The 25,169-nt window shown below is 37.4% G+C and overlaps 1 protein-coding gene across 1 annotated transcript in view; it reads right to left on the reverse strand.

Moving 5' to 3' along the window:
* Positions 1-697: 697 nt before the first annotated feature.
* Positions 698-25,169, reverse strand: part of LOC103919291 (serine/threonine-protein phosphatase 4 regulatory subunit 1-like) — a 25,110-nt gene continuing 638 nt past the window's right edge. Inside the window, exons 2-19 of the mRNA XM_009326779.1 lie at positions 17,825-17,957; positions 17,371-17,477; positions 16,576-16,718; positions 15,908-16,054; positions 13,381-13,488; positions 12,131-12,196; positions 11,401-11,559; positions 10,687-10,880; positions 9,899-10,335; positions 7,782-8,017; positions 6,629-6,721; positions 5,916-6,101; positions 5,461-5,622; positions 4,743-4,843; positions 3,469-3,589; positions 2,626-2,760; positions 1,925-2,066; positions 698-941 (exon numbers count right to left, since the gene is read on the reverse strand). Of these exons, the coding sequence (XP_009325054.1) occupies positions 787-941; positions 1,925-2,066; positions 2,626-2,760; positions 3,469-3,589; positions 4,743-4,843; positions 5,461-5,622; positions 5,916-6,101; positions 6,629-6,721; positions 7,782-8,017; positions 9,899-10,335; positions 10,687-10,880; positions 11,401-11,559; positions 12,131-12,196; positions 13,381-13,488; positions 15,908-16,054; positions 16,576-16,718; positions 17,371-17,477; positions 17,825-17,922 (2,790 nt within the window). The 5' untranslated portion in view covers positions 17,923-17,957 and the 3' untranslated portion in view covers positions 698-786. The remainder of the gene's footprint in view (positions 942-1,924; positions 2,067-2,625; positions 2,761-3,468; positions 3,590-4,742; positions 4,844-5,460; positions 5,623-5,915; positions 6,102-6,628; positions 6,722-7,781; positions 8,018-9,898; positions 10,336-10,686; positions 10,881-11,400; positions 11,560-12,130; positions 12,197-13,380; positions 13,489-15,907; positions 16,055-16,575; positions 16,719-17,370; positions 17,478-17,824; positions 17,958-25,169) is intronic.

The following is a 25,169-nucleotide window of genomic DNA, read 5'->3' on the forward strand; positions in this document are numbered from 1 at the left end:
CTAGGGCAGAATGAGTAATTTTCAGTTTGGGAAATTTACAGTCTACCTACCACTACCAGAGCCAGCAGTAATGAAAACAGACATGTTAACATCTGTAAGGGTATAGAATAGACTAGAAAAGTCACACTAGACAAAGAATCTTGAGCTCTCTGTGCTTTGAAAAATATCACATTAAATAAAAATGGACCGTGCCTTGATTCTAGCAGACTAACTACTTTATAAAATGAAATGATTTTTGAGCTTTTTTCCACCAATACAGAATTAAGTTCTTCATCATTTTTGTTAAAATTCAAAATTATTCACATATATACACTTTTTTCAGTTAAAATGCAATACTTGAAACAATACAAAAACTACAAGAAAAGTGAGGAAAGAATACCTTCATGTAAGTTTGCTATAATCAGGCTTTAAGACCTAGAAACCATTTTAAGCTATAGCAGACTGCTCTACTACTGGAAATGTTTTGCTGAAAAATGTAATATGAGTTCCAAGTACACTGAAATACTGCGTATGGTGTAAGACTTTACATACAATACTTCACTGCAGGCGAGATCAGTTATCACCCACATTTACAAAGAAAAAAACAAAAGGAATTACTCATGCACATCAGAAGAGAAACACACAGCTGTAGATGAAAGGTGGTCACAAAATGAGCTGGAAAGGGTCTATTGAGAAATGTTCAAGTAGGTAACAAAAACCTTCTTATTTGTCCACATTATTCATGCTAACCGCAAACATAAGGTGAAAAATCATTTTGATGTTCAGCGCTTACTGCAGGAGAACACGTTAGTTTTGTTTTTCAACGGTAGTACTGTCCATGTTACCCTGTTTTAGTTTTATGGTGGCAAAGAAGGACACGTCTTGATCTCGGTCAGACTGCAGGGCTAGAATGGTCTCTTCTGCAGCTTCTAGATGAGGATTGCCAACACTTTTAAAATAAGCTAGAATACAGGGAGAAAAAGACAATTTTAATCAAAGCCAAAAGAATAAACCCTAGGGCATAAGTACTGCAGAAATACAGGGGAAGCCAAAAACATCTGCGATAGCTCATCCAATTTATAGGCTCCTTAGAGAAACCACAGCAAGCTAAGGAAGCTGACAGAGAAAGAGAAATATGCTGCTTTCTACTCATCTTATCAGGTACTTAAGTATTTCTAAGATAAACTCTTTTTGCTGAGCCCTAAATAGAAACGTATCAACAAGTAAAAGCAAGTTCAGGAAGCTGCCACTGTACAGTGTTTTACAAAACGTTCTCCGTACTTTACTCTAAAAAAAGATAGGAGAGGACATTTCTGTGCATCTTCCTTTGAATAATCAGACATCGGCTGATTTTTTGTTTTTAAGGGATTGTAATACAGGAAATTGTAGCAGCACGCAAAATTACATTATTTCCTAGTAAAACTGTTAGCTTAAGACTAAAGTGACAAAGCAAACCATTTCAGAAAGAGATATAACACTTCATCTGAAGGACCCCAAAGACTACTTCATTAACATTAAGGTTTGAAATATATCAAAATAATCTAACGTGATGCTTAAGAAAAATGTATTTGCCATACACATCGTGGATACCAAAAATAATAACCACCTGCAGCAACATCCAGCAATTGCAGTACTTCTTGCTATAAAACAAGGACGGAACTGCCCTCTAGCGGATGAAATAATACGTTTGTCAGGTGATTGATGCCAGTTTCAGGCCCTTTAGGGATGATGATCAAATATTCTAAGACAGAAAAGCCCCTGCAGTATACATTCCTAAATCTGAATCTAAATGCAGTATCCCAGATTACAATATATGATCCTGTTTTCAGTATAAACAGAACCAAACAGCCTTTTACCAGTTGAACCAATTTATAAAGAACTGCACTGGCAGAGGAAAGAGCATTTGCGAGACATTAGTTCTTTCAAAGGAAATTAATGACCACACCTTTCTCCAATAACGTCTGCCTCAGAGCCTTGGCAAGCAGAACCCTTACATTTGGCACAGGATCTGAAGCAAGACTTAAAAGACTGGGGAGTAAGTGTTCAACAAATTGGTCGACAGGCATACATTCTTCTTCTACTACGGCCTACAGGATAAACACAGAACATGAGAAAACAAGATTTATGTGAAAAATACACTAATTTGCCATTTCTTTCCATCTTGTCCTTAATGTGGCCTGTCTATTAATAAAAGTCACTGTTTAACTCTGAACAAAAACACCCTACGTTGGTGAAATAAGTATGGCCTTTGAAATACTGTTATGAGAACATGTCCTACCATTCTAAAGTTCACCTGAAGATGACCCAACAAGAGCAGATAACTAACTCTCAACTATATTTTAGGAAATACTGTCTCTTGCCCGACATCATCCTTTTGCCTTTCAACATTCAGCCTTTGCTCCTCATTGCTGAGGAAGTAAGCATTTTTGGTTTGGAGGGGGGTGGGTAAGTGGAAATAAAGGGGGAAATAGTTCCTGGCATCTAGCACCCACTGGTCCTTTGAAGAGCTCTTGTGAACCTTTATGCTAGCATGTCAAAGTATTACAAAATGCGACTTAATTCATTTCAGTTTTGCCCACACTCCTGAAAAGCCCCAAACTGGCTCCAAATTAAGTGTACGCATAGAAACAGAGAGAACATTCCAACCTGACAAATGAAGGCAAAAGCTTGTCTTCCAACCCACTTGGAGCAGTGACGAAACCGCACTACAAGTTCATTAATGAAATTTAATCCCAGTGCATTTGCATTGTTTGCGTAGAACTTCTGTAGTATTGCTACAACCTGTGAAGTAAAGGAAGGGGGAAGGGGAAAAGGAGGGGGAAAAAAGGAAGAGATGAGACTTAACCTGTAGCCCTTAGAAAGTTAAAAAAGCATCATTTCATTTGAATCCTACAAAGGGACACCAAAAACTGTATTCAGTGTAATCAGGTGTGCTTGCAGAATTGAGTAAGTTACTGTACTTATTCTGGAGAAGAGAAAGCATAAGCTTTAAAAGAGCTATTTGTTCAGGTGAAACAAAAAACACTAAAAGAAATTAAAACCACCATTAAAGTAATGCCCCTTTCCACGGTGCCATGAAGAAGAAGAAGAAATTGAAGGAATCTTTCTACTCATTCAGGACATCTATGGGATGATGGCATTATCATGAAGTTCATAAATTAAATCAACTTTGAGGAGAGATCAGAAACTTCCCCCCCCCCCCCCCCCCCCCCCCTCCCAAATCTTCCATATCCTGGTTTTCATCCAGTTGAAAATACATTTGTCATTCACATACAACCAATAGAGAAAGATTTTAATATCTGTGGAAGTCTGACAACTCAAAATATTTTATAAAGTTTTCATTTAACTTTTTTCCATATTGTTTACCATGTTTATCAAAACACGTCTGTATTCACCCTACTCGTCTGAAAGAAAGCAAAACGATTTCAGGTATCCCTCTCGAGGACCATTTTCCTCCTCTCCTGCCAGGAAGTGAACTAAATCCCCTACCAGTTTGAAGGAGATCCACCGAACTTCTGAAACTTTATCGGAGCAGAGGGTTAGTGCAATATGTCTTAAGTAGTCATAGACATCATTGGGATTGTAGAGTTCCAGTATCAGGATCAGCTGCCTGAAACACAAAGAAAGTGATTAACTCCAGCAGTGCAACACTAACCTGCTCCGATTACACCATCTGTTAAACACAGGGAAGGATCATTTGGAGACTCAAAAATACCATGGTTATTACAAAGCACTTGAACAGTTTGTTCTTCTCGTTACTTTACAAAGGTGCACGTGAGTATTAAAGAGGTACATACTTTAATCCATCAAGGAGTCCAAGAGAAACTTTTATCCAAACTAGATGTACCAATGAATCAAAGTTATCCCAAACAATAACAAAAGCTAGAAACCAAAGTACAATGAGAAGTTTCTTTACAACTTCAGACCAATATCCTGCACATTCTTGCAAAGTAAAAACGAAGAGATTTACTTTGGTGTAGAAAACTGCATTTCAGAAAATTATTTGTATCTCAGAACTGCACGGAACTCATACCACTGCCAGTATGTTACCAGCAGCCGTGCACAAACCAGCCACAAAGTGACAGCTCTCCACTAGATGTCAGGGAACTGCTGTACAACGTTCTTGCACCGGAGTGAGATTTAGTTTGTCATGCCAAACTACAAAGGGAGAATAAATTCTCAATAGCCCAATCAAAGCAATGAGATAAACATGAAGGTCAGATTTTAGCTGCAAACTATGCCTGCAAACATTCTTTGAGTGCTTCAAATATCAACAGGGCTTGTAGAAAAAGAATCGTGGGATGTTACTCTATCTCCATTATACACCAGTCCTGTGGAAATATCAAATTAATAAACTAATTTTTTAAGAACTGTTTTTTCTTTCATACACATTAGAAAAATTACTTTGTACATACATTTCACTGATTTTTACAGGTAGTCTAGAACTGAGTAAAATCTGAAACCTCACTGAATAGTATCTATCAGATTGTCACATTTCATAAGCTGCAAGCGAATCACATCTCCATTTTTGTATAATCACAGACATTGAAGTCTCAGTCATGCTTGATTACAACACAACTTGCCAACCCCAAAACCCAAAAAACCCCAAACCCAACAGCCAGCAGCTTTTAAGTTCAGCTCCTTAATAAAGAACGGTCGTCATCTTTTAGCTTCCCATTAGTGTTCACTAACTTCTGAATGTAATTATCTATTTCCAAATTAGTAATGCAGATTAAAAATCGTAAGTTAACAAAATTACATACTCTGCCAGCTCGTAACGAAACCTCCAGTTCCTGCTGTTATCAGTCACCACAAATTCTTGAAGTTGGTAAAGATACTCTCGCCTTTTGTCTGCATGAAGTAACTAAAGGAAAAACATTACTAGTATAGAACTGATAAAATTCAATACTTGTAGTTCTCTGGTGTATTACTCTATTCACACCTATGTGCATTCTCCTACTTGAAAGCAACTGATCATTCACAAGATGCTTACTAAAAACTGCGCACAGCCAGCTGAGTGCCTGGACACACAAGACTGACGTCCAAAAAAGTACATTAAGCTATCAGTTCTGCAAGGATGCCCGTCAAAGCACCATCTCTGGGCATAAGACTGAGCAATCAAAAACTAAGGATTTGTGTCTATTATGCAGCAGCCCACTGGGATCTGTTCTCTTCTCTCCCAGCCCCAAACACAAACTGTTAATGGTCCAACTTTCTAGCTGGACTGCGCAAAATACTAATTCCTTTACAACACCTAGGAGCATTTACAACGGCTTTCAGTTTTGATATTTTGTTGGGATATGAGACAGAAGAGGAGTGAGTGACCTTAAAAAAAGCAGTAGACACATACAAAATGGCAGAACTGCACAAAACTAAACATGTAATTAGATATTGATACCTGCACATCTCATTAAAAAACTCTCTTAATATAACGGAGTCAGAAAAAATTTTATCTTGAGAAATTAAATTACACTTTCCTACCTTTAGAAAGTCATACAGATGTTTAAGGACACCAATACGCACTTCATCCAGATCTTTCAAGAATCCATTGAAAATTGGCACCAGATCAGCAGCTGTTAGCTGATCCCCCAGAATAACTGCTAGTTCGTGTATGGAGAAAGCTAGCGTCCGACGTACCTTCCACTGCAAACAGTTTAAGAAGTGAACTAGATTAGGCAGCGCAACTAAAGTAAAGAAGCTTTTGAACTACACTTATGTGAGGATTGAGAGAGCAGAAGAAACAGGGCTAGTTACACAGCAGCAGAAAACAATCATATTTATGAAGTCTGATTTAAATCTTGAATTTTATACTTTTAGAGCACATTGAATCCCTTATAAGAAAGTATACGGTCTGATAACTTCAGTGCAACAAACTGAACAGAAAAGCTACTCAAAATTCTGATTTATCATTAAAAAACTTTTTTTTTTTCCTTTACCTGTACATCTGAGGCCAGTGTCTCATATGTATCTTTCAGGCAGTGCCAGTTCTGCCTGCCCAGTGTTAAGGCCACTCCAGGAAGACTATACGCACAGTGTTTGGCTATTTCAGTATCAACAGTCTGGGCTCGAGCCGGGTCAGTCATTGACAAGTACTGGTCTAATAAAGGTTGAGGTATGATATCCTATAGATGGAGACAGTTCATCAGCAACACACACTTTAATTTAAGATCAGAAAGAAAATACACCTGTTGTGCTACGGTATTCTCTTGCTACCAACCAGCTGGCAGCAAAACACAAACAGTGGCAAGACGCCCCTTTTGTGGGCTAGCTTTACAAAGCGTAAATGACCCCTAGAGTTATTTGTCCTCTCATTAGGATAGATTAGTCAGCAATGAACAGCAATTATTACTTTATCAACATGTTGCATCAAACCAAACTGAAAATTCCTTCTTTGCTGCAGACAAAGAGTAAATCCAGTGACAAAACAGCACAGTTAGGGCCTACCTTGGTTGCACAGATCGCCTCTAAGGTGCCAAAATGGCAACAGAATTTTTCCAGCTTTCTGATTTAAAATAGGGTTCTCCTCAAATGCCCAGAGCATTTCTTCACATTCCGCAACTGATCAATTGCAAACGCTATCACTGTATTAAGGATAAGATGAACTGTATCCAGTACTCCACTAAAGCAGTTAGATGCTATTTTAAATCACCTGTAATTTTGACTTGTCATCTTCAAATGGCGGATTATTTTCTTGCTCTTTCTTTAAAAATACACTGGTTCCTCTGTGTTGTTCCTCTGAGTCCTGTAAAAGGACGTACTAGCTAGTGAAATGAATTAGGCTTACTGCAGTTTGGGATATTTCAAGGCATCACACTATAGAACAACGCAATTCAGATACAGAATAGCCTTTTACAAAGCCTTGTACAGGCAAAGCCTTATTCAGTGTGTTTATACAAGTACAAAAAGACAACAGAGTTGTACACTAAGGCAAACATTATTAAGACCGTAGCAGCAACAAGGGGAACAGTAGTTAGATTTACTTCTAAAAAAAGCAATCTAATTTAACACAATAAACCCAACATTCATACAGATTTTGGATGGTTACTTTTACTATACTCTTAAATAGTCTTTATTCTTGGCATGAATTTAAATTACATTAAACAAGACAACTTAGCAGTTGCTCCAAGTCAGTCAATACCATGACAAAAGCTTTACTTTTAGAACATACTGCTGGAAATTCCCAAGCCTATCAAATTAAGAAGCATACACCTCTCCCCAAGTACCAACAGAAAACTTCAAAAGAATTAAAAGGTTTGAAAGACCAAAAACATACAAAGCTCAAAAGTTCGCATAGTATTTTACATTTTTGTTCATACAGGTTTTACAAGCAATTTTTATTCATAGACAAGGAGAGTTTTTCTTTTTATTTCACAATTAGCTCCAGCAACATTAAATACTGTGCAAACAATTCTTTTTACTCCTATCTGTACATTATAATCAAGAAACAGTAACCAGGAACTGTGTATGTGTCACCACCTGATTCAGCCTCCTGTCTGGAGATAAAAGACTAATTTTAGATTCATTACAGGAAGAAGTGAAACTGTACTTGGCACATTTAATCTGAAAAAAACCATACAGGACTACTGCAAAACTTTAACTCTTAGGTAATCTGTGTGCAAACAGAAATAATAGCCCTCAATAGCTTTTCTTTTTCAATAAAGTAGTATACGATAATTATGGTGTAATAATGTTCAAAGGCTTTAGATCAGAAGTGGGTCGATTATGCCAGGGACCACACGAACACACACAGTACTTCAGCTGGTAAGAATTCATTTCAGACATGGAGCACAATGCATACTTACTATGCTTTTCAGTACGTTGGCTGTAGACTGGTCACTGACGTTATCATCCTGGGAGGCAGGGGATGAAAGATCATCTTCCTCCACCTGGTTGCAGGTAGCATCTGAAACAGCTCTTTCACCTGAAATAGTTCTGTTCTGACATTTGCCACTGCTTTCTTCCATTTTTTTGGTCTCATAATCACCAACAGAATCAAACTGTGCAGCTCTGAGAGCAGCGGACAAGACTTGGACCTGAGCTGTATAAAGCAAAAGAAGACTATTTAGTCTCCCTTCTGCACTTAAAAGCATTAAACTTGTAATTAGTTAATCTGAAAAGATAAAAAGAAGCCCAGTCTGAGCTGCACAGAAATGGTATGTTAGCAAAACATTTGCTCTTTGAAAGGAAAGGCCCATTACTCTTCCACAAAACCATCACAAATTAAGAGCAATGACTTGGAGGTATTAACATTTTCAGCAGAAGCATTCTACCAATTTCTACTACTGAAAGATACTTCTAATGATCCCCTGTAATTGAGGTATCACAGCATACTGGCTCACTTCCCATTCTTCATACTGTCAAACATTTTAATACAAATTCTTTTGTTATATTAATTGATTCAACTGCTCGGAAAAGGCATCAATGTGCATTTAAAACATTTCTGAGAAAAACTTTATCCGGAGGAGGGAATTAGTCAAACCATCTCTGACCATTTTGCAGCAGATAGAAAACAAAAGGTCGGGTTTACCACTGCATCACCAATAAAGTTAAGACAAACTGTATTTGCACATTATGCTACATTGCTGCTAGGAACATGAAGTTACTAGGAGTTCAGAATGCAGAAACTGAGATAGCTACATCTGCACAAGCCTACAGCAAGTACAGTCTTAAGATGAAACATTAGAGCGTACTTTAAAGGTGAAGAATACTAGAATACTTTGGAAATAAGGGGAACAGGCAACTTAAAAAGGCAGAAGAATGGATTACAGGCATATTTATGAGCAGTTAGTTTGTTTTCCTCCTGCTCTAACGTCCAGATCTCCTTATTCTGAGAAAGGAAGCAAGACTGTTCGGCTAAAGTCATAATAAAAAGGGGGTGGGGGGGTGGAAATCTTCTTCATTGTTTTCTCCTATGCCTCTCCACACCCCTCATTTCTCACTGTATAGCTGTCAAGCTAACATCTCTCCATTTGCCTTAGTTCTACATAATTTCTTTTTCTCTCTTCCTTTTGCTTTTACTCTCTGCCTTCTCTTTCTGAAACTCATTCACACTTTTTTCTCCTTCATTCATTCATTTCAATTTCCACTTTTTCCTTTACTGCTTTAAAATTTTAATTTTTTCACCTCTTCCTCTTTTAAATCTTTCCCTTTCTTTCTGATCCTTTGCCTCTCACACATGAAGAATTTTTTATTTTCCTGGTACCTTTCTGAATGGCCACAGGGAGCCACCTAAATATGCCACGCTGCCAGTCGGCTTGCTACTAACTACTACTACAGCAAGGAATCCAAATGATGCTGCAGTTCCTGTAGATATGGCTTTGCATGCAGAGAAGGAACGAATAAACAGGCAGATGAAAACTGTTAATTCACTAGAGTACTCAAGAGATTTAGTAGAGCAAGAAACTGCGTTGACTATGGATGACAGGCTTGTCAAGAGGGACTTGCCCTAGGAAACACATACGCATCCCACTATCAGGCTATCATCTCTTCAATATGTTCATCGATGGGCTTGTATGGGGAGGCTAAGGAAAGATGACTTGAAATTAGGGCTATACCCACTCAACTAAGTATTAGATGAATTCAGCTTATAACAGGTAGCTCTGTCCCTAAAACCACAGTACTTAGTTACAATACTTAAAGACAGTTTTAACAAATTTCAGCAAGCTCTTTTCCCTTTTGTAGTTAGATCCAATTTATTTCTCATGTAAACAGGAGCTAGGAACACTTCCCCAACTGTTCTAGACATAACTCAGGTCTTGTGAAAAAGGCTGTTGCATAACTTTCTACTATAATTTACTACTCAAGGAAGTCTCATCACCTTATGAATACCAAGCCAATTCAAATGCAGTCAAGGATTTTTGTAAAGGCCAGGAGAAAACCTGCTCAGAGAAAACATGATTTTACTGTTACAGAGCCTCACCTTGAACATCTGGATCATCTATGTGTTCCTGTAAGCTTTCTAGAACTTTTTTTATTTCACTACTAGCAACACAGTTATTACATGGCACAGAGCAGCTATCTTTGTGCTTTTCAGTCTTGAACTGAAGCAGCTCCAGATCCTGACTTATATCAGGCAGAGGAGGGCGCCAGTATAGAAAAGTATTAAATATGTCCTCAGCAGACTGTAGCCTTGAGTTCATTCCAGGAAAATTGCTGTCCTTAGTGACTTCTACGACACCAGCAGCAACTTTGTCACCCTGAGACAATCGAGACACATCTTCTCCAGGATTGGTACAATAATCTGAACTTTCTTCCCGTGTATCTTTATTTAGGTTCTCAACTGAGAGCTTTGTATTAACTTCAGCTGAAGTCTCCTCAGTCGATGATTCTGGTTTGATTTCCATTGGTTGTTCTGAACTGGTAACAGACACACACAGTTATCCAAATAAAACTTAAAGTACTCTGTAATAACACTTTTCAGTGAAATACTTCATAGAAGACAACATCAACTACAGAAGCTTATTTTCTCTGCAGAAAGACAGAGTTTGTTACCACTATGCTTTACTTCCCTTTACCCTCCTGTGAAGCCATCAAAGTGAATTTTTCAATAATGTGGCTACACTCAAGTAGACACACGCACGACCTCACTCTTCATACCTTTTCTGGAACTATGTTCTCAAGTTGAGATTTTTAGCCCTGAAGAGCAAGTAGAAGAATTACCTTCTTTCTTCCCCCTTCCATTACACCACATCTTTCCCATGATTTTACCTGGACAATGTAGCATTTGTACTGGAGGACATTAAAGTTATATTGTTGCTTGGCTGACAGGAATTGGAATTTATGTCTTGCGTTGATGGTCGGATACTCAGCGTCCCATCTTCTCGAATGTAAAGACCAGCACTTGAAGGGTTTGCAAAGGTAGAAATAAACGGGCCAAGAGACTGAAAAGCAGCCTGACGAACCTGTGATAGTATAAAGACAACAGTCAGGATTCATGCAACTCCCACAGAGTTAATGCAGAAAAATAAAAATTTGGTTCAATTTTTTAGTAAGAACCAATTGATTCTTACTATAACAGCTTCATTTAATACCAGATATAACCAAGTACCAAATAAGCGACACCTAAGCAAAAAGTGTTAGAATATTCAGCATATATCTACAATCATAGTAAGGAAATCTTTTAAAAGTTATACATTTGAAGGACATCACTCTGTGCTTCAACTAATACCTTTAACACAAGCAACCTATTCTCAGAAGAGTGTTTACATGTGTAAAAAAAAACCTGTTGATAGAATTTCTAAGTAGTAAGAGAGAGAGGAAAAATAAGATACTATCCTATTAGAGGAGATTAGATTTTAGTAGATTAGAGTCTAATCTCAGCAAATTCAGTTTAGAGAACTTCTAGAGCACACTTCTGACTTACCCTTTATTCGTGTATGTTCTGCCTGGGAAGATGCATCAACTATAGAGTGAGTTACTTACCCATCTGCAAGTGTCACTAATAAGACTGATAAACAGCGGGGATAGTTTGCTTCTGCGAACTTCTGGGGATGTGGTGTAAGACACTGCCATAAAGCATTCAGCACAAGCTTTTCTCATTCCCCAGACGCTATCAGAACAGAGTTCAAAGAACTTGGGAATCTGCCAAAAATACACAAAACCAAGACTAAAGACTAAACAAAGACGACAGCAACTTACTATCAAGGTATTTGTTTGGCAACTGGAGCCAATGATAACTCAAGAGAGAATAAAATAAGTGAAGAATAGAAGAAACGGGGACAGGTTGAAAACATGTATTAATTGAAGAAACTGGAAAAAACTGTCTGTCTCCCACTTCATTAGGATTTTATGTATAACTATATGCACTAGGAAAGCATAGAAAGAATTATTAATAACCTATTTTTCCTGAAATTGTAACTTGACTGATCATCTAGTTCAGGGAAAAAAAGAAAGAGTCAGTAAAAGTGTGTGTGTATATATATATATGCTGCCAATTACATTTTTAAAAGTGTTTTGCAAAATAAGAACTTTGTATTTCTATTCTTTCCCAGTTTTGCTATATAATTGCAACCAAAGCCTTAGACAAATCAATTTAAAAAAAAAAATGCATGCACACTGATTAATTTACAGAGAAGATAATAAAAGAACTCATTATTAAACATTTTGAACTGAGAAATACAGGTCTTGTAAATTGATTTTGATTTTTACGTACCAGCAGTCTTTCTGTGGCTTCTTGCCCAACTGCGTTACAAATGTCACCAAAATTAGCTGCACAAATCTAAGAAATAAAAAAAGTAATTAATAACATTCTGGCTCTTTCAAGTGCATTAGTTTTTATTAACAGCTTCACCATGCATTATTTATCCCATGTAACAACTGCACGTTTGACTATTCAAATTTCAGCCATGTAACTACATCCTGTAATACTAACTCATCCCTAAAAAGACTCATTAGAGCAAGCGTCCATAAGCCACATGCCTTTGAAATCAATAGTAATAAAGGTTTCTGCACAAAGAGCATACTCTACTCCAGTCATCACTAGAAGGGACAATAAGCCTACTTGAAAGTTTAAATTACTTTGAACAGCAGCTGTCAAAACCAAAGCAGACTAGAATATGATACGAAGGTCAGGACTTAGGCGTACTTACAGAACTATCTTTGCTATGGCTGAGACTGGCTTAAGTACCTTGCTGAAGCAAAGTTTAATCAAGGTCTCAAGCTAGTGCCATTTACAGTACATTACAAATGCTATAATTAAGGCAAAAGGGACATTCCCCCATGCCGGAAAAAGACGTTGCCAAAATCTGAAGTCAATTAAGATAGGACTGTGTTAACATATGATTTATTCATTCTATATGCTTATTTAGAAGGCTATAACACAGCCCAAATTCCAACAAGTGCAGCTTATGTTAAGGACCAACCTGAAGCTCTGCATGACCCTTACATCTACTCAAATATTTTAAGACTTCTTATGCTACAAGTTTCCTTTTTGTACTCAACCATGAATTAAAGTAAGTCTTACACTTTTGTGACCGCTCCTTTCAAGAATACCAGATTTTTTTTTTTTTTAATTTTTTTTTTTTTAAAGGAAGGATGTCTCAAATATCTATTACTTTTGAATTTCTGGCTTTGAAATAAGACGGTGGAGATCAGGTAACTTTTGGTTTGCAAACTATAGGTTTGCATCCTATAACCAAGCATGGTGGCTTAAAAAAAAAAGGTTGTGCAAAACTTAAATGTGCAAGATCAGTTTAACTGCTACACCAAAGCTATTCACCAAGGACTGTTATCTATTTATTTACTGAACTACAGAAACTATAACCACGTCAATAAATTAAAACTGCTCTTCCAGACTCTTTCAAAGTTCATCACCTAAAGTTATGACTACATTATTCAGGAAGGCATTTGAACAGCAACGTACAAATTCATTTTCAAGTGGTTTAGGGTTGAAAACCCACCAACCTTTCGGACTTGAAACAACTTCCCATCACTGCACAGTTCACAGAAACGAGGAAGCAGCATGTGCTCAACTGTTGTTCTGCTCAACATAGAAGCCATTTTACAGATTATCTAAAAATCAAGAAGGGGATATGTGTAAGGAAAAGAAAATTATAAAGCTTGTAAGCATGGTCAAATATTCCTCCCAAAAATTGCTTCCAAGAGCAAGAGAGCAACTACCATCAAATAGATTTAACTGCTATACATTATTTGTATTTTCATACACCTGTTTTATGTGAAGCACAAATATAGTTTTCATTTAAAATCATTCTATGCCACTGTGCCTGAACACAACATTTCTGCACATAATTCATTGTCTTTTTTATCCAGTTAAATAGACCTTTATTAATAAATGCATTTTCAAGGTGTTTTACAATGTGGCATACCCTGATAATTCGTGTGGAGAAGACAAAAGTTCCATTGCACTAGCCAGCACACAAAATCACACTCTTTAAGCATATTAGAAATATCTCAAGCTTAAGCATGCAAGTAAGCCCCTTGGCTTTAACAGGACCGTTCAGATACTTAAAAGCAAGCACAGCCCCAGCTCTTTATAGGCTCAGACAATATGATAAAATGAAAGTCTGCCATACGACAGGAGAGAAAAGGGAGAGTAAGACAAACTAGTTACATATGTGAGCTCATGCACACTTTACAGGAATCATCCTCAGAAATTTTAGGAGTTGACATCAAGCATAATTAAAGAAAGTTAGTAACTTGCACATTAATTTAGCCTCCTCTGAGGAACTGTCAATTTCAACTACCACTACCAACCATGCTTCTGCTGTGAAAATCCCATGCTTTGGATTGTATGTTTTTCAGCTCCCACTTTGTGGGATAACTTGCTGTAATTCTTCTGTTTGCAACAGTAAAAAGGAAGGGGCTCCCATGCACCTTTCTACTCAGCTGTTCTGCCTGCAGCATCAGGAGTTTAATGCTTAGACAAGTGTTGTCAGATTAACAGTACTCATCTTTCTATTTTTATTTTTCCAAAATTGTTGAAGCTTTCTACCTCCACAAAAAATAAGCTTTATTCCTAGAAACATTGTAATAGAATGCTAAATAAGAACTAAGACACCATTCAAGGACTTTCCTACAAATTTTCAAGCTCCTAAAAGGCATCTGGTGCTCAGATGTCACCCTGGAAAACTGCCTAAGCAATACCCAACTCCCAAACAGGGAAGAGGAAAATCTAGCTGGTAAAACCATTTTACAGGTCAAGTATCAGATATCCATGCTGAAGTGTAATTACACACCAGCACTTTTCTGTGGAGTCAACTGATTTCCTGAAAGTGAACAGAAATATTTTTTTCAAAATGCTTAAGAACTAAGATCAGGTCATCATTCATACTTTTACAACATTACTGTGAAACCTGGTAGAGCAAATGTAAGGAAACTGTTGGGGAACATAACGATCTTAACAAGAATTAAAACAAGGCTGCCAAGAACCAACTGCATTTTAAAGTTGTTTGGCTACCATTTTGACAATCATTTAGCATCCTGAATTATAAATATGGTCTCTTTAAACCTGATCTTTTCAAAAATTCAGAATAAAAATTAAAGATTCGTTGTGTTAAACTAAAAAATCAAATGTTAATGAATAAACACAAAAGGTTTGATTGCTTATTTAATGTCAGCACTATTCCCGGACCTCATCTTAACTACTGTTATAAATGAAAAGGAGCGGTAGTTCTTGTTAATACTCAATTCAAGCACTCAATACATCAATCATCTATAGGAAAAAGCCCCTCATCATTTTGGGAAAATAACTTCTACTGAGTTTGAAGATCTGATATTTACATTTTTAAGCATATGATAACGTTTTGTTCCCAATTACTGTACTGTATAGCTCAATTCTCAAGAAGCACTATTTCAAAAAGATTCCTCAAGCACTTCATTGACACAGAAGCCCAGATTTCTTCATCACGTAAAAGGTATAGGACCTAGAGAAAGCTTATCCAAAGTACCTCTATGCTTAGCCAAAGGCATTAGTAAATAGTACTCAGGACAACCTTGCTGCCTTCTAGAATTCAGTTCAGATCATTTTTAACCTCTCAGTATGGCGCATCAAGTCCTGACCCTGTTCCAATTCTTTGAGAATTCACATTGTTTCAATGGTGCTCAACACTAAAAATGACCAAGAAACCTACAGACGCAAGGCTTAACAGCTTAGCACACTTAAGCTTCAACTGTACCACAACAGCGCTTTCTCAATTCACGACAGGGCGACTAACAAATAGGAAAGGAATAAAACAAACTTAAATAGTAATGGTATAGAAAGTTTAAGTTCAATGATTAATGTAAAGCTCTCAGGACACTAAGAATGTAAATACAATTTTTATTTTCTCGGTTTTATGCTCATGAAAATCTCACTCAAAGTTGTTATATCCTAAAAGAGCTTTATAGTAGCATTGACAGAAGATAAGAGAACAAAAGCAATTGAAAAAGAAAAAAAAAGTAAAGATAAAAGATTTCTTCCAAATTCACTTACATTCACAGCTTCCACCTTGTACTCATCATCACTGTCAGGAGCAGAGAGGTCCAACAGAATTGGACACACCTTATTTTCAATGTCACTCTGAGCAACAAGATCTTGTTCTAGCAGTATAAGCAGTGCTTCCTGACCTGCCTTTCTAACCTATTAATATGAACAAACAAAAACAAAAAAGTACATAATTGTAAAAACTTTTACTGATACAAGAACCACAAAAGGTATGTTTTCAATGAACACACAGGCACGAGTTAAAAAAAAGAAATAGAAAAAATCTTTCAGTTTTAACAACATAAGGAATTAATAATAAATACTAAAGTTTAATGTAATAGTTAGATGCCCTTTCATCAAATTCTGAGGAAAAGCCAAAAGATGAAGTAGAAGACAGGACTTAAGTCATGACACACAGACTATGTCAATACGCTGCTAGGTAAATCCTGTAAGTTTCCCATTATCTGCTAAGGAAAGTATTTAAAAAAGTGTGTGTGTGTGTATATATATTCAGACCTCCCTAGCAAAGCGTGCTGAAACCAATAAACACAAAGCACTACATGAAAGCTAGGTATCAATCAACATGGACTTTCCTATTATCTCTTCCTCATGCCTCAAATTCACAGAACCACCCAGAATTTTCCAACGATTCAACTCATGTAGTCTGTTTTTCCTACCTGATTGTTAACATCCGTGAGGTATCTCACTACTATGGGCATAAGGTACTCAAAAAACGCCGTTGGGAATTTTGGTCGACTTTCTTGGAGAAAAATGGCAATAGGAGGTATTTGTTCCATCAGCTCTGTACGTACAGTTGGTTCTAGCAATAAAAAAAGTCAAAACTACATCAGTAAATACAAAATTAAGATAAAGTACCTTAAGAAAAAAGTAGCAATTTTTTTTGTTTAATGTTTCACAACAGAGGAAAATGAAAAGACTCAAAACATAAGAAATATCACCACTGAGATTGCCTGTTCTTAAAGGAAAGCTGAATAAAATAGGACAGCCTTACATACATCACCACAGTCCAGAGACTTGGGATCAGCTCCCAAATAAGTAAGATAAAATGAGAGCACTAGCTAGAAAACCCCATCACCATGAATGTGTACACATGAAGTATTAAAGCGTACAACTGCTCTGTGCCACGTACACCACACATTCAGATGTACTGAACTCCTTGAAAATATTACTTTGGGCCTTATACCAAGTAAGAGGCTTTCATTTATACACCTACCATACAAAATACTTCAAAAAGAGAGAAAAAAATTAACCTCCTTTTCACTGACAGATATTGCTGTTAGATGATTTCATTTCTTTAGTTCACTCATTACCTTCTCAAAATCGAATGTTATTGCCTTCTATATTGCAGCTTATGTAAAATAAGTTACAAAAATTAAAAAACAAACAAACAAGACACCCCACAAACAAAAACCCCAACAAAACAAAACACACACAAAAAAAAACTTTCAAACCTGCATCTTCAGAGAGTCTGACCACTATTTCCATTACAGTCAGGAAGTCTTCTTCATTATTACTGAAATCTCGGAAGATATCCAAAAGACCTCTGGCAATAATTTGCCTGTGGAATGAACAACATATTAATTGCCTTAATACCCTGCCAACAACACGCAGATGGGATGCAAGGGGAACTTATCAAATGTAGATGGGCACCTTAAAAAAGATCAAGCTCTTCTCTGAACATTCAGACGTATCAGTTATACAGTTTCTCCACATCCCAAGAGTTAAGAAATCTTATTCAGATGACCAGGAATGAAAACCTCTTTTTATGGAAATATTATATAAAAGTTATTCAAACAGAAATAATTAGTCACGTGCTTAGGAGAATGATAACAGAAGTTGTAACACCTTAATATCCACAATGCTATCACACTCAGGTTATCATCAGTGTAGCTGTTGTACCCTTACCTGTTAAATATGTTATCACTGAAGGCGTATTTTTCTAGACGAGCCAGTGGAGTTAAGTTGTCCTGTCCAGGAATATCCAAGAATGCCGTTATCCTCATGCTATCACAGTCTGGTCCATAATCTTCAAACCCAACTTGAAAGACAAGAAGAGTAAACAAAACAAAAAAAAAATTTTCCAAGAGTCAGCAAGAGATGTTACAGTGTAAAATACACTATACCAATAAGTGTATTTCTATTTAGAGCTATTCTTCAAAGGAAAAGTAACTGTACATAACTGGAAATGGCTTACAAAAAGATCTTAAGTTGTACCTAATGAAGTCAAGAGCAAGACTTGCATATAAACCTGTAAATTCAAGCTTTGAAATTTAATTCATTTCAACTGCCATAAAATCCTTGGCTTTTAACAATTTTACTTCACAATTTCAGTGGACTATCCACATGCACTATGAGTTAAGAGGGCTCAGCTGACAAAATTGCATGCCACAACCTGACAGACAAATTCAAAAGGAAAATCAGTCCCATTAAAAGAAACTGAATTTTTAACAAATGACAGAAAATTCCAAACGGTATTGCTTTAAAACAGCAAATTCTTGGGTGTGTTTTGAAGTTACCAAGGTACATTTTTCTCGCTGTAGCTACTGGGTCCCATACATCTAAGTCAGACTGGTAACTTTGGGAAAAACTTCAACTTTACCTTACTTGTGAACATACTGGGAGCTTTCTACTTGTCCTGGTTTCGGCTTTCCCTGGGGTTTTGGTTTTTTCTCGCTCCCGTTGTTTTACTTTCCATTACAATTTATTATTAATACTTGAAATAATAGAATAATAATAAACTGTTCTTATCTCAACCTACGAGTTTTCTTACTTTTGCTCTTCTGACTCTCTACCCCATCCCACGGGGGGGGGGGGGGGGGGTGAGCAGCTGTGTGGGGCTTGGTTGCTGACTGGAGTTAAACCACAACACTACTGCAGACCTATCAACTACAGACTTTCCCATGCAAACCTACTCTTTTCTAAATCTTTTTTGTATTTGCGGCTTGAGACTTTTAACCAAATATTACCATACCAACTGTTAAAATTTGCCCCACCAAGTCTTACAGTCACCTAATCCAGTAACATGCACTCGATTACAGATTACAGGCAAAAAGTAAGACTGTGAAGAGCAGAGGGAATAGGATAACTTTTCTGCCAAATTTTTTTTTAATCCTTCACACTTAAAATAAAGGCAGTGAAATAACCTGCCTGCAACACAAAATCTCTCATTTCAGCAATCGATATAAGAAAACATACAGCAACCGAATCCACAGGAAGAGTTGCACTAGAGCAGCTGATATTCCTGCTCTGGGTTTACAGCTTTCCCAGCCAAGCACTCCTAGAATTATGCATACTTCGTTCATATAAATAATATAGCAACTGTGATCATACTTAACTACATGCAAATTGAGTCAATACTGCTTCTCAGATGCAAGTAGTAGTCTCTAAAACCAGCATATGTGCTGAGAGTGACAACCACCAAAGACAACAACAGTTGTCAAAACAACAGTTTCTGACTTGGCAGGACACAATATTAGGTATTTAAATCAGTAAAGAAACCACAGAACTGGTAACAACTTGAAAGCACAATGACAAGCCAAATAGGTGGTATTTGAAACCGTGCCTATGAGACTATAATCTAGGCATTCTAGGTTATGCCTCTAACAGGCAGAGACCTCCTGTCTTCAGGCAATGGAACTTACATGGTGCCTCCATATCAAAAAACAGCAGAGTTTTGGCTAATTAACTAAAAGCAAACCAGGACTAGTTTCATTTATAGCACCAGTTTGCCCTGTTTGTAAAATGGGAAGAACAGGAACACCCTCTCCCACTGACGCACTTTGAAGATTAAGAAATGTGTATGTAAAGTCCTATATAATCCCTATCTTCAGTATTCTGGTTTAATTAAAAAAATTTACAGTCCTTCTCTATATGTCATCCCAATCAGTACAAAGCTTTTGCACATCTTAAAGGAAAGTCTGTGTTATTTCACAATGCACTCTGAAACTGCCAGTGGGTTAAATTATGTGTATATGTAATTCCACAATCTCCGATATAACAATTTCTTCAGGATTGAAGTGGCTGTACCTTAATCAGGATAATTAACCTTCAGCTCTACCCTCACTCTTACTTTACGAGTTTTATATTACAAACACTCTTCCCTAAAGAATCCCTTAATCTGAGACCCAGCACAATGAACTTTGCCTCTAAACTACCTTAATACCCATTATAAATCACTTTTTATATTAAAAAACCCTCTATTACAGAGAGGTACCAAGCCTCAGCTTTTTTCCTACAGAAAAATTCCTGTTTCACATATAAAACTCTGCTTTACAACTATTTAACACAAGCCAAAACATTCTCAGAAATACAGCTAATTAAAAGAGGAAATCATCTAAACATACTTGGACCAAAATGTTATACCCGGGTCTTCAGGGAAAAAAAATAAAAAGCAGACTGGTTTAAGAAAGCACAGTCTCCAAGGAATCCAGTTGAATTAAAAGGCTAGAGCAATTCTGAATTCTGCAATTCTTGCAGACAATATGCTCTGACCAACAAGTTCAATGGGATTCAAACAGAAGAAAACTATGGGATTAGACTAAATGTTCACATTTCAAATGTATACACAGATACTACAAGTGAACCCACAACTACATGATCAGAAACATATGCTAATTTTTCATGGCTTTTTCTAACGACTACATATTGTACCGACACCCTTATTTCCATTCAACTGGTCATTATTATTTCTAGTAGCTGCTCTTTATATAAAGTTCTGTCAGGTTCAAAACATTTATCTGCACAAGTGTATATAACTTACATTGCACAGATCTGCCTGGGATTGATCTGTCCACATGCTCTAGGGCTAGCTTTCCCACCAAGCATGGTATCTGAAGAGGCATCCAGTGTTTCCTGCTTCAGAAGAACCCTACTGTATCACTGAAAGCTCACAGGAAGTTATACAGCCTATGTAGGATTGTGGATTTCCTTTCTGAGGTTGCAACAAACTCTCCATATCCAAACCCAACTCTGACCATCCCTATACCTATTATACCTATGCAATTATAATATATATATATATTTTAAAATCCACACAGATCAGACACTCTTTCACTAAGTGAGGCTAGTGACCTGTTATACAGGCTAGCCACCTGTTATACAAAGGAAGATTTATTAGGGCTTAAAAAAAAAATCAATATACTTGCAATTAATTTTATCTAGTGCCCACTTGTTCTTGAATTAAGAAACAGTTTAAAAATGAAGGCTGTCATCAGTTCACTTCAAATATTTCAGAATTCCTACCTATTCAAATGACAATGAAGTAAATCTCAATTCTAAGTTTGACTACAATACTACACCTGGGACTAATTTTGCTTAATTTTACTACTTGCAGTAGTTCTATTATTCACTTAAAATAGCTAAGCACACACCAGTGCTTCTAGGACCAGAGGGAAAACAGAGTAAACTACTTATGCCAAGGATCAAGAGAGTTAAATACCTGAAATTTTTTCCACACACTCAGTACACATAAGTAAGGAATAATCATGGCAGAATCCATTTTGTCTTCTCTCAAGAATTTTAATTTTCTTTTTCCGTAAAATAAGAAGCCATAGGTACTTAAGAGTTTCAGAATACACCAGAATACTAGAAAGTAAATTACAGAAAAATAATGAACTAGTATTTCTTATAGAAGTGTTCTTTCATAGGTGAATCAAACATACATTTTTCACTCTAACAATATCAAACAAGCAAGCTTGAAATCTGTCCACCTATAAACAAGAATAAATGTGACAGTATTCACAGCTGAAATTGAGTTCACCATGCCTTAGTTTGACCTAGACTCAAAAGCTGCTTAGAGCCTGTAAGAAACACCTACAGGGTCACAGGATTTAACTATGCAATTCAATGTCATTAGCTAGCATCACTATCCACTTTTGCCAATGCAAAACAGTAAATACTAATGCAGAGTGCAATGATTTCATGAGCTCAAAGAGATTTTCTCACATGCTGTTTTTAGAAGGAAAAACAATTTTCAAAATACATTTTCTTTATTGTACAAAGGGCATAATTAAGCTAATTATTTTTCCAGCTGATCTAATATCTCACCTTACAAAAAGCAAGTTTCAAATTGTACTTGATGAATTTAGGTAGATTTTACTACAGCTTTCACCCAAATTCAAAGGAATCCCCCAGTCTCTCCATTTGTTTCAGTGGAATTGATCTTCAGTGTGCATAACACTATTTCACCAATTTAGTTAAGAAAGTAAAAATCCAGTTCCAGTGATTTATTTCACTGAGATTTTCCTAAAATGCACCATGAACTCTTTGCTAGACTAGTCATTGGATTAGCACAACAGCATCTCAGTCTAGACGGGATGTCTGAACTCTGCTGCAACACAAACAGAAGACAGCTTTCAGTGCCATAATTCTAACTGCATTGTCAAATTAATCAACTTAATCAAAGAATCTTTTTAAATCACAAAATAAGATTTCAATAATGCTCTAAAATGCACATCCCTTTATTTCCATGCTGATAATTTCTTTTACACAAATTTAAAGTGACCCATATAAAAAGCTTATTAATTACCGCTTATGGCAAAACTTTCTTTATCTGAACACTTTTATTAACTTCATGACTCAAACTAGAGTTTTGCCTATGAGCATCAAACTTCTTAATCGACTTAACAGACAAACCCGTTAGTCTCAACAGAACAGCCAACGACTGAACACTAATGGAGAACGAACACCTAACTCCTAGTGATGGTCACCCCTGGTTCCAGGCCAAGATCCATAACAGAAAAGGAAGTCTGCATTTATTTCCGCTGCTTGTACTTTACACACTCAGCAAACAGAACTCAAATGACACAATAGTTTTGGGTGTTTTTTTTTTTTCTTAATACAGAGAGAAGAAAATTGGAAAGGGAACTGGGAGCAATTCAGAAAGACCCAATCAACTCAAATAGCTAAGCATTTATTAGCACTATCAAGTGTTTCGTTTCTTGGGGGGTTTTGTTGTTTTTTGTTGTTTGGGGTTTTTTGGTTTTAAATTAGGGCAGAGAGAGAAAGATATTTTCAACTCTTAAATAAGGTACTACAGCAACAACTGTTGCAGCTCTTCCGCTAGAGGAACTCACTGCAAAACAGTCTTTAAATCACATCCTGGTTTTGGCTAGGACAGAGTTAATTTCCTTCCTAGTAGCTGGTGCAGTGCTGTGTTTTGGATTTAGGATGAGAATAATGTTGATAACACACCGATGTTTTAGTTGTTGCTGAGCAGTGCTTACACTAGTCAAGGGCTTTTCAGCTTCCCATGCTCTACCGACTGAGAAGGCTGGAGGTGCACAAGAAGCTGGGAGGGGGCACGGCCAGGACAGCTGACCCCAACGGGCCAAAGGGACATTCCATACCGTGGGGCATCATGCTCAGTATATAAATGGGGGAAAGCTGGCCGGGGTGGCCGCTGCTCAGGGACTGGCTGGGCATCGGGCAGCGGGGGGGGAGCAATTGCATTGTGCATCACTTGCTTTGTATATTCTTTTATTGTTATTATTATTACTATTTTACTTCAATTATTAAGCTGTTTTTATCTCAACCCACGAGTTTTCTCACTTTTACTCTTCCAATTCTCTCCCTCATCCCACCGTGGGGGAAGGGCGGGAAGAGCGAGCACGCAGCTGTGTGGTGCTCACGACAAATCAGCATAAGCGCATTGAAATGTACCAGCTAATTTTCTTCTCACTTAAATCCTATTCAATACATACATGCTTTTTGTCATCTAAGGTGATACACTTACTGCAGCAATCAATAACCTTTTGTACCTCTTTTTAAGCAACTTCTTACAGTGTTATCAAAATTTTAAATCCCTATGTATTAAATACGTGTATTTCAAGTACTATCGTCCACACTTACTACATTTTTTTAGATTTCTAGCTTTTCAAATAGATAACTGTATTAAGGAAGGAGGATGCTTTTTAACTACAGTTTTAAATTCATTAAGACTTACAGAGTTACAATCTATCTGCATAAAAGAAACATAAAAGATACTTTGCAATACACAAAAATACAAACATAAAACAAACCAAGAACTCTTACACACACAATTAATCTCACCATTTATACATCACTTGCATGGCAAAAGATCCCAAACTTTTCCTTGTAAAACTTAATCAAAATACAAACGACATGATTTTTTTTCTGCTACCTACTAGTGAAATGCTGAAACCTCAAAGACTGAGAGCAGCAACTAACAAAATCCCACAGAATGACCTCCTGCCCACAGAGGCCATGTCCCTGCGCATCTTTCAATGGAATACTTTAGATCTCACTTGTATTCTAACATTTCCCCTGGTGCTCCTGAAGACCACCTTCTTCCTAAATTAGCTCATTCACGCTAGAATGGGTGGTGGTGGTGTGTGTGTGTGAAATCCACCTATTACACATTTTCAATTTTCAAGTACTATTAAACAATAATGGTTTTGTAGTAAACAAATAGTCTCTCACAAGAAACAAATTCAAGTACCAGTTTTCTTTTTTTTTTAAATAGAAAAGTCAATCCAGCATCCAAAGTGCCAGTGAAACCACCCCACATATACAGCTGCTTTCTAAAGTGATGCAAGTTCATAGAATTATTGGTCAACGATTTATCTCCTCAAGTAACACCTCTTTCCAAGCTGTCCGACAGGTGTCCAGCTCTAATCCTGTAACACAGCTCTGGACTACACCGGCTTGAGGAGGAGCTGTTGCCCGCTCTAGGACCCACGATATGGTATTTAGCCTACAGCCACTGGCTTGTATTAGCCAACCAGAGTACAACAGCGGTTTTTCTTTTATTCCCGCTTCCGAGGTGCACACGCAGCCACCGCAGCAACGTCCTGCTGAGCGCCTGTGCCGCAGGAACAGCAAAACACACGGCGTCCTCGGCAGCCTCGACAGCATTTAAAAGCCTCACCCGTCTGAGCTATCGCAGCTAGGAAATCCCTCGGCTACTCTAGGCTAATTTCCACCGACAACAACAGCGGAGCTAATGCCCTAAACCACCGCCGGCCGGACCCGTTTTCCTTTCCTAGAGAGTCATCGCGGGCCGTTGCTGGAGGTGCTGTTTACACTGAATCCAACAGTTCAGCGGCCATTGGAAACAGCGAGGATGGTCTCTCGGAAGGCCGGTTTCCAGACACCGCCCCGGGCCTGCCTCCCGCCCGCGGGTCTTCCATCCCCGACGGGACGGCGGCTGCCCCCCCCAAAACCTCGCTTCAGGAGCCTGCCCGTCCTTCGAGGGCTCGACCCAGCAGCCAGCACTTAAAAGGCCAATGAA

This window comes from Pygoscelis adeliae, unplaced genomic scaffold (genome assembly GCF_000699105.1).
Source record: "Pygoscelis adeliae isolate BGI_AS28 unplaced genomic scaffold, ASM69910v1 Scaffold286, whole genome shotgun sequence".
NCBI lineage: Eukaryota > Metazoa > Chordata > Aves > Sphenisciformes > Spheniscidae > Pygoscelis > Pygoscelis adeliae.